General features: G+C 42.3%; 1 protein-coding gene across 1 annotated transcript in view; it reads left to right on the top strand.

The window, feature by feature from the left end:
- The window catches only part of TNRC6B (trinucleotide repeat containing adaptor 6B), a 122,116-nt gene that overhangs the window by 50,109 nt on the left and 55,873 nt on the right, over positions 1-16,134 (top strand). The window contains exon 3 of the mRNA XM_056845956.1: positions 9,010-9,097. Coding sequence (XP_056701934.1) covers positions 9,010-9,097 — 88 coding nt within the window. The remainder of the gene's footprint in view (positions 1-9,009; positions 9,098-16,134) is intronic.

Raw genomic sequence — 16,134 nt, 5'->3', positions numbered from 1 at the left:
AGCACAGATCCCTGAGGCACCCCACTGCTCACATCCCGCCATTGGGAGAACTGACTGTTGATTCCTACTCTCTGCTTCCTATTTTTCAGCCAGCTCTCAATCCATAAGAGAACTTGTCCTCTTATCCCATGACTATGAAGTTTACTTAGCAGTCTTTGGTGGGGGACTTTGTCAAAAGCTTTTTGGAAATCCAAATACACAATATCCACAGGCTCATTCCTGTCCCCATGCTTATTGACGCTTTCAAAAAACTGTAATAGGTTAGTGAGACAGGACCTACTCTTACAGAAGCCATGTTGGGTTTTGCCCAGCAGACCTTGCCCTTCTATATGCTTGACAATTCTATCTTTAATAATGCTTTCCACCAGTTTCCCCGGAACAGACGTTAAGCTAACTAGCCTGTAATTTCCTGGGTCCTCCCCTGGAACTTTTTTTATAAATGGGTGTTACATTGGCCATTCTCCAGTCCTCTGGTACAGAGTCTGATCTAAGGGACATATTACATATCTTTGTTAGAAGTTCAGCAATTTCCCATTTGAGTTCTTGAAGAACTCTTAAGATGAATACAGTCTGGTCCCTCTGACCTGTTAGTTTGCAGTTTGTCTAGACGTTCCAGGACTTCCTGCCTTGTTACCACTATTTGCCTCAGTTCCTCATTTTCCCCTCTCCAAAATCTCTGTTCAGGAGAAGGAATCTGCCCTGTATCTTCAACAGTGAAGACAGATGAGAATAATTCATTTCGTTTTTCAGCAATCGCTTTATCCTCCCTTGTGTGTGTGTTAAGTGCCGTCAAGTTGCTTCCGACTCATGGCGACCCTATGAATGAAAGTCTGTCAGGCCTGCTCTCTGCTGAGACAGCCAGACTGTGTGTGTTATGATTCCGCCAGGTGCGTCCCAAGGCCAAGCCTGGTAACTGCCAAATTCCTTTCCTCTGTGGGAACTGCTCTCGTAGGGGGGGTGGTTGCCATGGCTGCCTTCACTATCTGATATGACCAGTGCTCTTCCATATAGGCCTTTAGCCGTGCCTTTAGTTCTCATTCGTGCCAATTTACCTGTTAGCTCTGTATACCTGTAGGTTTTCTAATAAATCAACTCTCTTTTGGACTACTCGCCTGTGGATGTTGTTTATGGGATTACCACGGGGACAAGTGCTCACAAAGTCCTCCAAAATGTCCTAACTTTGACAGCCTTGCTCGGATCTTGCAAATTGAGGGCTGTGACTTCCTTTATTGAGTCAATCCACCTCTTGTTGGGTCTTCCTCTTTTCCTGCTGCCCTCAACTTTTCCTAACATGACTGTCTTTTCCAGTGACTCTTGTCGTCTCATGACGTGACCAAAATACGATAGCCTCAGTTTAGTCATTTTAGCTTCTAGGGTCAGTTCAGGCTTGATTTGATTTTTAACCCACTGATTTGTTTTTTTGGCAGTCCATGGAATCCGTAACACTCTCCTCCAACACCACATTTCAAAGGAATCTATTTTCTTCTAATCAGCTTTCTTCACTGTCCAGCTCTCACACCCATACATAGTAATAGGGAATACGATGGCATGAATTAATCTAGTCTTGGTGGCCAGTGACACATCCTTACACTTCAAAATCTTTTCTAGCTCCTTCATGGCTGCCCTTCCCAGTTATAATCTCCTTCTGATTTCTTGGCTGCAGTCTCCCTTTTGATTGATGGTGGAGCCAAAGAATAGAAAGTCTTGAACAATTTCAATTTCCTCATTGTCAACCTTAAAGTTGTGTAATTCTCCTGTAGTCATTACTTTTGTTTTCTTGAAAACAAAATGGGGGAAAATTAGGCACTGCGTATAAGCCGAGGGTCAGTTTATAACCCCTCCCCCCCCAGCAGGCTTACCTGGCGCGCCCGGCGGCGATGGCGATGCGGCCCTGCCGCGCCCGCAGGAGGCCCTCCAAGGCCGGTCCTGGCCGGAGGGAACTGTGCGCGCCCGGCGGGGGCGGCGCGCGGCCCTGCAGCGGCCGCAGGAAGCCCTCCCAGGCCAAGGGGAACCGCGCACGCCCGACGGGGACGGCGGTGCGGCCCTGCAGTGGCCACAGGAGGCCCTCCCAGGCCGGGGGGAACCGCGTGCTCCTCGGTAGGGCTCCTCGGGGCCTGGTGGCGGAAGGAACGGGCAGGAGCCGGGGCTCACTGAGTGGGTGGGAGAGAGTGCGCGAGCGGGAGAGAGTCTGCGCAGGAGGCTCTCGCGATTCGAGGGAGCGACCGCGTGCCGCTGATGCTGGGGAGTAAGAGAAGAACCAAGGTAAAGAAATGTGTCCTCCTGCCCGTGGCCATGGGTTTTCTTTTTGGCGGGGGTGTGGCATTGAATGGTTAAAAGGTCGTCAGCCCGCTCGCTGCCTCCTGGCTTCTGCTTTGGGCTCCTCGAGAGAAATTCGCATTGCGCCAAAGGACGCGTCGCCTGGACGAGGAAGCCCCGCGCGGCGCCTTTCTCTCTTGAGGCCGCCCGCAGCCTGGAGGGGGAGGGGGAGGCAGAGAGCGAGCTGTCCCAGTGGCCGCCACCTCCCTGCTATGCGGGCCCTCCTTCCTTGGGTGCTGGCAAGGGGAGTGCCAGAGCGTGGCGCTCCCTGCAGTGGAGAGGAGGGCTTGCCGACAACGGAGGGGCCTATGCCCGGAGGCGCCCTCCCTGGCCCCGCATTAGGCCCCGATGGGAGCGAGAGGCGGGAAGGGGCCTGCCCCGGCGCTCAGTGGCTTGGCCTTTGGGGAACTCCGAAGGAGAGCAGAGGCCCCCTTTACCCCGTGCATGGCCGGAGAGGGAGTGCCGAAGGCTTCTGCCCGGTTGCACCGGGCTGTGGGGCCGCATGTGTGGCCCTGTGTGTGTGAGGGGAAAGCACACAGCGGGGAACCGGCCAGTTCTGGGCCACCTAGGCAGGCCCCGATGGTGCCCCACCGCTGCTGTGCCCCACCACCTCCGAGAGGCACCCGGCAGAGCTGAGCCGCCGCTTGTCCTGCTCCTCCACCACATTCTGGCAGGCACCCAAAATGGAGGGAGGGCTGATAAATTGGCAAACTTAAGTGGAGGAGTGAGAGGATTTGGGGATCATGATGCTCTCCTATTCTCTCCAGGATCAGAGGTGCATGCCTTTTATATTGGGTGCTGTGGAACACAGGCAGGATGGTGCTGCTGCACTCGTCTTGTTTGGAGGCCCCTGGTTGGCCACTGTGTGAACAGACTGCTGGACTTGATGGGCCTTGGTCTGATCCAGCTTGGCTTTTCTTATGTTGTTACGGCCTTCATCCGTTTGAATTTCACAGCCGAGTTGTCCCCCCCCCCCCTTCCCTCAAATTGTATTTCTTGCACTTTGCAAATTTGAGAGCTTGTCCGTGGCTTGGGATTTTGCTAGGATACGGCCTGGTGTTTGAGTGACTGTACTGACCATCATAGGGGTCTCAATTATAAGATTTGGGGAAAGCAACCCTTAATCCAGTGTTTTATATACATTAAATTTATATACATGAAGTAGCAATGAAAATAATTTTATGGTTGGGGGTCACCACAACATAAGGAACTGTATTAAAGGGTCGCGGCATTAGGAAGGTTGAGAACCACTGGTTTAGAGTCACTCTTCTGTCTTCTCTTCCTTCCATCACTATGTTGGTGGGTAAATACTCAGAAATTAGATTGCTCTTTAGAGTTTTTTCTCCTTTTGTTTAATTAATCGTGCCATATTTTTCTGCATACCTATGGAACCCCTGAGTATATAGAGGCTCATACTTTATTTGAGGATGGCCATGTTATGTGGCTTTCATTATCCATACAGGCACGAGGCTATTTATTAAAATGGTGGATCCCACAAATTGTCAGTGGAAAATAGTTAAAGTTACAGATATCACTCCTGGAAAAGTTGATTCCTGGGCTCATGGTACAAGGTGCGTTAATACCCATGTGGGTTGGGAGGGGGCTAGTTTCATATATGCTGGTGTAAGCAACAAGCAAATCAAAAGGATTCTGTGTGAAGTTACTACCTCAGTCCCAGGTATTCCTTCCTCAGGCTTGTCCAGAAAGGCAGAACCTACTTTTGGTGGTGGTATAAGCATACAGTTTCCCCAAAGTGGTTGGGAGGGCAGGGGCTTCTGGTTCTCAGCACCATTTCAGTGAAGGGGTGGAATGTGAGAAGAAAGAAGAGGGAGGCATTTAAAAGGCAGATCTGTGCCTAAATTTTCGTATGTTGCCCGATCCTGCAGTCCAACTCAACTGAAGAGGTTCTGAAGCAGCAAGGGGGGGAGCAAGAAGAAGGGAGTCTTTCTCCAGTGATTTCAGTGATGGAGAATGCTTGAGGATCGATTGAACCTGATCTCTCCCTTGCTGGGATGCTGTTTTGATCCTGTTTTCCCTGGGCATTTACTATTGGTATGAAATCCAGGTGACAGTATTTTCTGTCCTTTGTAAACTTAACAAAAGGAGGAGTATAGAATGTCTGCCTTCAGTCATATGGAAGAGAACAGAAGGAGATGATGCATCAATAAAGGATGATTTAGGTGGGATGACTGAATTGCCTGAGTGGTGGACCTGATTAGTATCTGTTAACAAAGGCCAGGTGATTAGGTTCCCTGGGGACTTTTCATTGTAAGGCAGATTCTTGGATGGTCCTAGGAATCAGGTTCAGCAAATCTGGATTGTTAACCATAGCCTGAATTTTGATGAGCTGGCAGGAAGCCAAAGAGTAGAGCCATTGACGGGGGGGGGGGGTGTACAGGCCCCCAGGGAAATTGGCCACTTCCTTGTGAGTCAGTATCTTTAATTGCCTGCAGCCTGATCTTAATTTTTCAACGTTAAGGTCAAGCACAGAGTCTGTCCTGCAATCTTAGACATCCTATGGGCTGAGAAGTCATGGAGGTGGCTCAAAAAATTGGCTTCCAGCACAGGGCTGCTTTTTATTTATTTATTTTATTTATACCCTGCCTTTCATGCTGAGACTCAAGGCAGATTACAAGATATAAAACAGTGCAGTCAACTAATGAACAATGCAATAGGATAAAGAGTGCAGAATTTGCAGTATTAGAGAACAATCTAAACAACAAACCATCTAAGGCAAGGTATATAAACAATACAGGAAGTGGGTTACAAGGTATAAGACAATGCAACAAAAGCAAGTGATATTGCAGTAGACTACAATCCTATTCCATTATAAAGGAGCCCTCGTGGGCTGTTCCATTTTATTACAGTTCTAATCTCTTTTTTAATGTCCTCTTGAATATTATTGTTTTGCACTTTCTGTGGGATGACAGAAGTGTGGGAGCTGAGTCTCTCTGACCTCATCAGACCATACCACAAGGTGGGAGCCACCATGGAAAATGTACATGAATGGGCAGCAGCTGATTTTCACAACAGTTCTTTGAGGCTGGTTGGGCCGAGAGAGAAAATCTATGACTTCAGTTACTAAAATAAAAGGAGGGATCCTCGGAAAGTCAAATTCTGTTCCCCATCACACATTACCTCTTTTCTGTGCACTCTCATGATCATCAGCCTACAGCAACCTATACAGAAGAGCATTACACTCAGCGAATAACAACTTGCTGGTAGTCCCTGGCCTGAGAAGTAGAAGAAGTCCTCAACCAGGGCCAGGGCTTTTTTGGGTTTGGCCCCAGCCTGGGGGAACTCTCTGTCTAGTGAGACCTGAGCCCTACAGGATTTTGTACAGTTCCACAGGGCCTGTAAAAGTAAGATGTTCCACCAGACCTATGGTTGAGGGCAGCAACGGTTTCCATCATTGCTGGCCTACCCCCCCACCACCACCAAAAAAAAATCTGGTTAAATTAGATCTTTTGAATAGATTGGGGGACCTGGCTACCTTTCCCTCTGGACTAGCTGCTGACCCCTGTGCCATGATATGAGCGTCGTTGGTTTTAGAGCTGATTTTAGTATTAGGGATTTTAATGTGATAAATTTACTATTTATTTATAATGTATAATATGTTTTTATGATGTAACCCACTCTGAGCCTGGCTTTGACCGGGATAGAGCAGGATATAAATCCATACATAAATAAACACAAGCTTTGCTACTTCTTGATAGTGAAGCTTTTCTTTCAAATTGCATATGACAAATGGCATCCCTATGTTGTTGGGATCCTTCTGTGTTTCCTTCACAGAATTTCTATTCTGTGTTGATTATTTATCTAAAGAGAGAGAGAGTATCTTTTCTAACATTGAGCTCTCAGACTTGAGCAGCTAATTCTTTTGTAGTTTGGCTTATAGAGGACTAACCTTCTGGCCTCATATGAGAGTATCAGACGTAAGGGTTTTCCCTTGTGCCCAGTTGCTCTCATGCTATTTTGAAGCATTTCTCCAGCCTGACTATAGTTCCAGAATGTGAGCATCTCTCTTAAAATCTTTTGTATCTAAGGGAAAGTAGTGTATTACAAATTAAGTACATGAAATCTCTAAGCTCCATTTAGTTGATGAGAACATTGTGTATTTTATTAATAAAATACAGATTGCATTCAGAAGCTTGAGCAAGGGTTTTTGTGGGACTTGAGGTTCGGATTACAGACCCCTTGATGTTTGGAAGTCATAGAGATTCCATTTCCTTCCATAACATATGGACTTTATAGGTTTAGAACTTGTTCAGGCAGTCTGACATACAGGGTCTACACCCACCTGCACCTTCTCTAGTCAAGCATGGTGGTAGTCCTGTATGTTGTGACTCTCAATGAGAGTTTCTAATGAAAGAACACACTTTGTTTTAATACATAATTTGTTTTCTGCCTTCAGTCTTCCCCCCCCCCCCTTCCTGCGTCTCTCCGATGGCAAAAATTAAAGTTACATATGCTATGGTAGCATAGGGTGCAGTAGTCTGCAACTCTTCCTCAAGTATTGCGTATGCTTTCAGTTTTCTTAAAGAAAATGAAGATAATCATACTTATAATTCAAGAAATGACAACTAATACAATTTTATATGCTAAGTTATAAATTGTACATTTTATGTGACAGTCAGTAGAAGAAATTTGATAGAAAAGTAATTATTGCATCTATTTCAATTTTTTCTAAAACTTCTTTTTTTTCTGGGGGGGGAAACTAGGAAAAAATGTTCTTTCTCTGTGGCTTCAGATGTACAGAAACTTTACATCTCTACGTTTCTTCCAGTCATAGTCCTGGCAACACAGGCAGGAAACTCATTCTGATCCAGTATAACTGGTGTGTTCCATGTAAAGGTTCTATGGTTACTATCAAATGAATGATTCTCGTCTCTCCGCCAGATAATAGTGACAGAACTTCTGAAATAGGGAAGAGATAGCCTATTTTGAATGTGTTTGTTTACACAAATATTTCCAGCTTTTCTTTGTATTGCTTAGATCCAGAAATAGGTGGGCAGAGATTGTGGGTAGCCATATGGAATGCATTCTGATGAAGAGTTCTAGAGAATTCAAAAGCTTGCACTCTATTTTGTGATATTTTGGTTGGTCCTAATAAAAGGCAGTACACAACTTTGGGATCCAGAAACAAAAGTCGCAATGAGTGGGCTATTTGGATGCAAGGTATTTGTAATTTCTTAATATGTTCTGGTGTATCTGAGCAATTTACCATTGCCAGGCTATGTATAATGTTTACTCCTATAAAGTTACCAATCTCCACACTCAGATATGTTGTGGCTTAGGTGTATTCTTCCAGCACCGTGTGAGCTAGGTGAGGACTGCAAGGTGAAGAAACTCAGCAGAGGAGTAAGTTTGGGCCTGATGCTGGCAGTAGAGAAGTTTTGGTGTTCGGCTGTGATTAGTCATTTTAAATTTGTGATCAACCACTTTATCATTTGATCACACTGAATAAACGGCTGAGTGCTATATAAAATCTTAAAGATACTCTACTGGTCATTATAGCATGACTGCTTCTCTTAGAGCAGAAAATGTGTTTGATTCATGGAGGTTATTCTTATTTTACTTAAATGTACTAGGGCTTAGATTCAGTGTCAGCAGAAGGAATGTGGATTTTCCCTGCATTGACTCCTCCCCTCTCCCCCCCCCCAGTCATTTTTGACCTCCAGAAAGATCATTCCTTGGTCTGTGGGATCCATGCGGGCAAACGGTCGTACAAGTCAGGGGGCTATTAGTGATGATGGAGGAAGTGAGTAAAATTGCCCCTTGTCCCTCTTCTATCAGCAGACCTGCACTTATGAGAGGCATTCCTTTTTCTTCCTTACCACCACCCCCAACCCTCATGGCAGTTTGTCCACATGGATCCCTAATCCCAGGGGTCATCTTTCAGGAGGTCAAAAGGGACTGCTGAGGGAAGCAGAAGTGGGGGGATCAGCATCTGTTGACTCTGGATCCAGGCCTTTGTCGTGGGCCTTGGCTGTTTTACACAGTGGCACAGTGTTAGATGACCTTGTCCTTAAGTAACATTGTAAATTGCCCAGCACACAATCAGCTCATACTGCTTGCAGTGAGCCTCTAAACTTAATATTTGCTCTTTCTGTTAAAGTCAGATGTGAAATAGCAAAATGCAGAATATGAATTATGGTGTCACGGGACTGAAACTTTGGACCTTGAACAATATGTTATGAATTCTAAGGCATGTTTTGGTGAAGTATGCTGTGGCTTATCAAAGCATTTTTTAAATGTCTAAGGTAGGGGCAGCTAAGTGGCTGCCTAAATGCAGGCTCTGAAGCTCTGTTATGTAGCTCCCAAATTTTTTAAAAAATCTGCAAGGAGAAAGAGCATCCATGTTTTAAAAGTGTTTTGCATCTTTAGCTGATAGTATTGGTGAGATGCAAACATAAAAAAGAAACCTCCAGCTGCATGAGCTCCCAGTCTTCCGTGCTGGTAGTTTCTTTGTATTTAGGCTTCTGTGATGTTCAGTTTAGGGCCACGTTTAGGTACATTCAAAAATAAGCTCATAGTTTGATTTCAGATTACAGTGGATAATCCGAAGTAAAGTGTTGCTTGGTGATTTACAGAATATAATATAGCTGGTGTCATAGGTTTTTTTAATGTCTTTTTGGTGGGATAGAACATGCGCCTAGGAGTATATAATTTTGTATTTTAAACTTTTAATAGAGAGAAGGAGCAAGAGAAGGAAGAACAGTTAATGGAAGACAAGAAAAGAAAGAAAGAGGATAAGAAGAAGAAAGAATCTACTCAGAAGGTAGGCCAAGTATTTGACTGCCACATTTAAGGGCATTCATTTTTTTATGTTGGTAACCAGAAAAAAACCCACATGAAAAAAGCCCACAAGAAAATTGCTCACAAAAAAACCCCCACGGTCATAAATGCACACAAGAAAAAAGCCCACACGGAAAAAAGCCCACATGGGGAAAAGCCCACACGGAAAAATACTCACATTTGAATACTTAATATTATTAATTTATTTTGTATTTAAAAAATTACAGCCATAACATAAATTTCACAACTATTAACATTAACAATTACTTAATAAAAAATAACTAGATCAGAAAGAACCATATTTTATTATTTCCAAATCATGAAAACCACTATTTGTACTGGTATGATAATACCTGATAATTATTCATTTTTTATTCTTACATTTCACATTAATTTTATTCACGCTTCAGCTGTTGAAAACAAACCAGGAATGAATGGGGACCCCCTGGATTAAATGAGGGACCAACATTCAATAATAAATCTAGTAAATAATAAGTCAGATATAAATCTGCAAATTAGCCAATCTCCTTAAGTAAGTAAGTTTATCTTCCACCTGCTCATACTCCTACACAGAAGTGGCAACCATGTCATGTAGTGCCTCGTATCTTCTCTTTTTCACCTCTGGGCATTAGCCAACGTTAATTTGTGGCAAGCCAGGTCCCTCTGCAGTCCATCAAATAGAAACCACACACTGGATGACTGCATCATCATGATGATTCCATATTCTTATAGGAAACTGAGGATCTCTACCTGCTGCACCCTCGATATATGTAGAAAAGAAGTACTTGAGCACCTCAATGTAGCTGTCTTCATCTGGAAATGTGGCGGCAAGCTTTTCAAAAACACTTCTTACATCATCTACCACCAAGAAAGCCAATAGGTAGACCTGGCCTCCCGATGGGACTCAGCTGGAGGCCAGGTCTACCAAGAGGTTTTTATGGCGGTAGACCAGGCCTCCAGATGAGGACTCTGGTTGGGGGGCAGGGGGATGGCAGGGAGGTGCACCAGAGGCCTAACCCCAAAACCATAAATTTTGACATCCCTGCCCCCTGAAAAGTACAGTCAACTCATACTTCATGATTCAGGTGTGGAGAATCCAGACAGAATTCTGGTTTTAGGATAGATATCTTATGCTCGAATTGAACAAAGATGGCGCATTTGATAAAGTGCCAGATATGTTTTACCAGCTGTACACGTGGCATGGCAAGGTGGGTAATTCATATCCGCCATGTATTTACATTTTACTCCAAAAAAAGAACACAGACACCTATAATAGAATGTTTCAAATAATGAAGCTATTGATTCCAAATCTGGCACCTCAAAAGGTTTTAGTCGATTTTGAGAAGGCTTGTATGAATGCAGTGAAGATTGCCTTTCCACATGCTGAGGTCAAAGGTGTTATTTTCATCTGTGTCAGAGTCCCATTAGGAAAATCAACAACGTTGGCTTGCAGACTGAATATGAAACTAATATGAACATAAAAATTACACTGAAGTCTCTTGCTGCATTAGCCTTTGTCCCAATAGATGATGTAAGAGGTGCTCACGTACAAGCAGGTCGCCCAGAGGTGAAAAAGAGAAGATACGAGGCACTACATGACATGGTTGCCACTTCTGTGCAGGAGTATGAGCAGGTGGAAGATAAACTTACTTAAGGAGATTGGCTAATTTGCAGTAAAGATTTATATCTGAATTATTATTTACTTGATTTATTATTGAATGTTGGTCTCTCATTTAATCCAGGGTTTATTTTCAACAGCTGGCAGAGATCTAAAAACAGTGAAATAGCTTTATTTTCATGTCAAATGAAAGAACTGGCAGGGATATTAAAACAGTGAAATGGCTAATTTCATGTCAAATAATCACGGTAAAGGAATAAAGTATATAGTTAAATAACAAATAAGAGACTTTTACAGAAGTGTGAATAAAATTAATGTGAAATGTAAGAATAAAAAATGAATAATTATCAGGTATTATACCAGTACAAATAGTGTTTTTCATGATTTGGAAATAATAAATTACGGTTCTTTCTGATCTAGTTATTTTTTATTAAGTAATTGTTAATGATAATAGTTGTGAAATTTATGTTATGGGTTGTAAAAATCATGTTATGGCTGTAATTTTTTTTAAAAAACAAAATAAATAATATTAAGTATTCAAATGTGAGTATTTTTTCCATGTGGGCTTTTTCCCGTGTGGGCTTATTTCTGTGTGGGCTTTTTTCCGTGTGGGCTTTTTTCTTGTGTGCATTTATGGCCGTGGGTTTTTTTCTGTGGGCAATTTTCTTGTGGGCTTTTTTCTTGTGGGCTTTTTTCATAGAACCGTTTATGTTGAATAATACAAGCATCAGCCAGTACTTCAGCAGGTGATCTACTTGATACTTCTGTTACCTTGCTAGTGCTTGCTACGCTACCTCCCCATTGATGCTGCATGTACATGTCAGCTTCCTTCTCTGCTAGTCAAATAGCCCTGCTAGCTCTTGGATGCTAGAATAGGAAGAAACAAACTGAATTGTTCATGCAGTCGGGTGAGCTGTTTTAAACCTGGTTCAGTGCAGATCCAGCTGAACTTGCAACTAGTTCATTCTGCACAGTTTTCCAGTTGAGCACTCATTTGGTAGCCATTCCTGCTTTTCTTGGGCATGTAGGTAAATAGCAAATTAAATCAAGCTTATGAAGAACCATCTAAGGATTCTGCTTGCTCCTAGGATGCCATCTACATTAATACACATTGAGGTCTTTGTACTGGTCATGACTCCCTTTGTTGAGTACAGTGATATAACCCGTTTGGATGAGTCCCCAAGCTGCTGTGGCAGAGATCCAGGAGTTAGTGGTTTATATCATGCATTCATAAATGAAAATGTAGAAGTTGTCATCCTGTCCTTAAAAATGTATTCCAGAATAATTTGGGATCTAGTTCTTAGTACATAATCGCTTGAATGAAATTAAACTGCTTGGCAATTTTAAATATTGTAAATATTTAGGTAAATCTAATATTTATATTGGACATAATATTATATCTAATATAACATATCTCATTATATTAGATACTAAATATTTAGGTAGATTTAGGTTGCCATAATTAAATTCAGAGATGTTAGCTGTAGCTTGTTTAAACAGTAAACACAATCCAGAGTAAGGGGGGAAAGAGATTATTTGTTCAAGAACTACATGTATATACAAGAATGTTGAAATTTTCAGTTTGTTACACAGTAGCTTTGTCCTTTGTATTGACATATGGTTTTACAAGAGCTGCAGAAAATATGGCGAAATATGTGTGTCACAGGTGCCTGCTAGTTCCAGGTTGGTACAAAATCATTTTATTGCTGTCACTGAGAAGTAACTATGCTACCAGCATAACAGCAGTTTATTGTTTCAGACAGCTCTTCAGAAGGATTCAGCAACTAAGTAACATTTGAGAATTGTACATGGGGGAAAAACAAGTTACTTCCTAACAAAGTCATATTATTTCAATGATATTTAAAAGTTGCCAAGTGTGGGGGAAGTTGACCAGAACATGTGTTTCATCAACAGATTAATATTTCTATAAATGCTTCCAGAGGGCATTTTACATGGACATTATAGAGGCAAATTCTGTAGGTTGGTAGGGTCGTGTTAATTTTAAGCATTGTGTTTGCAATTTACATTTCGTTTTCAGACATAAATTAGTGCTGTTTTAGAATGTCTTTACTGTTCTTATTATGCTAAAATGTGTGAAGCACTTCTGGAGAGATTTAATTTGTGTATCTTGTGAAGTCGATGGGGAAAAGCGGTGATCAGACAAAAAGTAGATGGATCAAAATAAAGGATCTTTCTTAATATAAATTATTATTCTTTACTGGTGTCAAAGCTTTCTACAGAAAGCATTTTCACGTGAATCCAAGAGGAAGGGCCAAGTTTCTGCAGATTCATCAAAGAGGAGTCACTTCTCGCCCTCCTGAACTAAAACCATTGAAGAATAGTTCTTAAATAGATCCTCAGCCCTAATATTAAGAAATGCAGATATAGCAGCCTAGCACAATATAGTGGAGCTGATGAGGACAAACTCATATGGCAGAAGGGCATCTCTGCCTATCAAATTTCTTTACAAAATTTGTGAGCCATTTGGGGTAATTTGCACTATATAGCATAGTGGTCCATAGAAAGCTACAATCACAACCACAATGTTGGAAGCCTGTTGCACAGGTTTCAGACCTCTCTTATGTATTTATCTCATAGTTCTTCACGTTCAAAAGCTACCTTTTATAATATTTGGCAGCAAATGTAATATACAGTTACAGCTTTTGCTGTGAACCTGTGAAGACACCGTGTTATTCCTTTGGTGAGAGCATAAAGGCCTTGCTGAATTAGATCAGGGTTCTCTCTAATGCGCCATATTTTTCCTCACCATGGCAAGCCAGGTGTCTCCAGGAAACACTAAAACAAGGCTGACAGCAATAGTCCTCCTTGTTTGTCCCGAGCATCTGGTATTTGGAGACATATAGTGCCTTTGAACATGCAGGTGACATTTAACTATTATGGCAAACAGTTCTATCAATAGGTGGCTTCCACAATTTTTTCTGATCTCCTTTTAAAGTCTTCTTAGCCCGTGGCAGCCACCACGTGTTAGTGTGAAGTACTTTCTTTATCCGCCCATTGGGTGGCCCTTGAATTCTAATAATATCAGAGAGCAAAATTGTCTTCCTGTTAAACTCTCTCCCCCATGTTCCTCCCAGAGAATGAGCTTCAGAATAATTCATAATTCTTCAACCTCTGCATCCCCCATAATAGAGTGCTAAACTACCTAGCTTCAAACACTTCAACATTTTGTCTTAGGAAAAATGTTTTATCTCATTGATGATTCTTCTTGCCCTTTCCATCTCCCTTCTAGCATCCTGCCCTCTCAGGATTTGTCCTCTGTTATGCTCTAATGGCCTCAAAGCAAGATGCTACTGGAGGGGGGGGGGCTGCATGGAACATCCATTTCTGCCTTAGGTAACCTTCTCTGGGAGACAGGGAGATCTCTGGTGCTAAGGAGCAACCAGAGTTTTGTCTTTCTTGTGACCCAGGATCAGCCAAGCTAAGTGAATTGTCATTAGTGTTCTTCACTAGTGATTTCACTGGAACATTTGTAAGATTAGGACATTTTGTAGCCCTCCCGCCCCCAACTAAATGGTTCCTGAACTCTCTGTACTCTTCATGATCGACTTGTAAAGTAACTCAACAGTAGTTTCTCCCTTTCCAGATTAGAACACAGGAATCTTGTTAGTTAATACAGAAAAGGGCTGTTGTACTTCTCATGTTTGTGTGTGTGTAAAGTGCCGTCAAGTCGCAGCCGACTTATGGCGACCCCTTTTGGGGGTTTAGTGCTCATGTTTAGTGCTTATAAATACATAGATTACTTAGCAAAAGGCTGTATTTCGTATACATTTCTGACATTATGGAGAGGCAAACTCAAATTTACCATTGAGCCTTCCAAAGTCTTCTTAAAGCTCACACTGTTCCTTCTCCTCCCTCTTGGCCTCACAGCCTGCATACGAGAGTGATGTGACCCACTTTTGAATCGCAACTCACAGTTAGAGAACAACTGGCCTAACTAACATGTCCTGATCTATTGTTTTCCTCCCTCCCTGACAAAGGATACCCTGGAATGAACCAAGCAGAAACCAGATGAACCCTCTGGTTGAGGCATTTGAGGAACAGGAACTTAACTGGAGTGTATTCATGCTTGTGTTCGGTGTGGCCTTTTTAATGGTTATGTTTGGATCAGGATTGCCTAGTCCCCTTGTATCTTTTTGAGTGCTGCTTGCATGCTGCTTTGGATTGGAATCTGCCTATATCCTATTTCAGATGGTCGCTGGCAAAACTAGTGAGCTTTTGCTATCTCTTCCAGGGCTTTGTGACTAAAATGCACTCAGCATTGATGTTATTGGGCAATCCTATTTCACATACAATAGTATATTCTATTTTGTTTTGCACAGTTGGAAGAAGGGAGGATTGTTTCTATGTGTGTTCTCATTGTACACGAGAGATTTAGTTTGGTTGATGCAAACAACAAATTCACATTGTACTTTCATTATGATAGACTGCAACTCTGCACCAACCAGAATTAGGGACTGGCTCAGCAAATTCTTTTAAAGAGGTATCCGGAAGCATGACACATGATGATCTTAGGGATTTCACTTTATTATGTCAAAGTGCTTGTGCCTGACAGGTTCCGAATTTTATAGCTGCATGTACCAAAACATGGAATGTCAGGGGATCTACTAGGGGCACATTTGGCCGTACAGTAATAGGAAATCTTACATAATAATAGTGCAGACTCAGGCCATTACATTTTTAGTTCAGTTACAATTCATCTGTGCCTGAAATTGTCACAAAAGGTTGAACAAAAAGTTCAGCATACTGAAACCAACTTTTATTTCCGTTCATATGAAAGAATTTATAGTTTACAGTTCAGTTCTGCTCTGCAGGACTTTTTTTTTTTTTTTAAAGGTAGTTATTTTATTTCTTACACACTACCTATACTTAGAAGCTGTATTTCTATGATTCCCTTTCTTGAGGGTGTGAACACTGGGAAGATCCTGCATTCTGTGCTACTTGGGACCTTCCTTAAATAACCATAATAGATGCAGTCCTCCTCCAAGGGCCTATTTACATAATTATGGATATGCTGAACTTTAGATCAGAGGTTAGAATACCTTTAGGTACCAGTTTGTACACCACAGGCTAGCAGCATGAGGAAAGTATTCTGCAATGCATAGTGCTGGCCTGGTTGAGGCGATGTAAGTTTAAACCATAGCTTGGAGGACCAGGAACAAGCTTGCATGATTCTCCTCTCCTCATACTCTAATTTCTTCCTCCATCTCCTGGTTTCCTTTGAACAAACTAGGCAAAATATCATTATTGCTATCCAAATCATGATTTGCAAACCTGCTTCAAACTGTGGTTTGGACATTAATGTTAACGTAGTTGCCTGATTCAACTTTGTAGCAACTATGGATAGAGTGATGTGGAAATGAAGGAGGGAGTCTGAAAATGAG

This window comes from Euleptes europaea, chromosome 3 (assembly GCF_029931775.1).
Source record: "Euleptes europaea isolate rEulEur1 chromosome 3, rEulEur1.hap1, whole genome shotgun sequence".
NCBI lineage: Eukaryota > Metazoa > Chordata > Lepidosauria > Squamata > Sphaerodactylidae > Euleptes > Euleptes europaea.
Note: the sequence above shows the minus strand (reverse complement) of the source record. Positions and strands in the feature narration are given on the sequence as shown.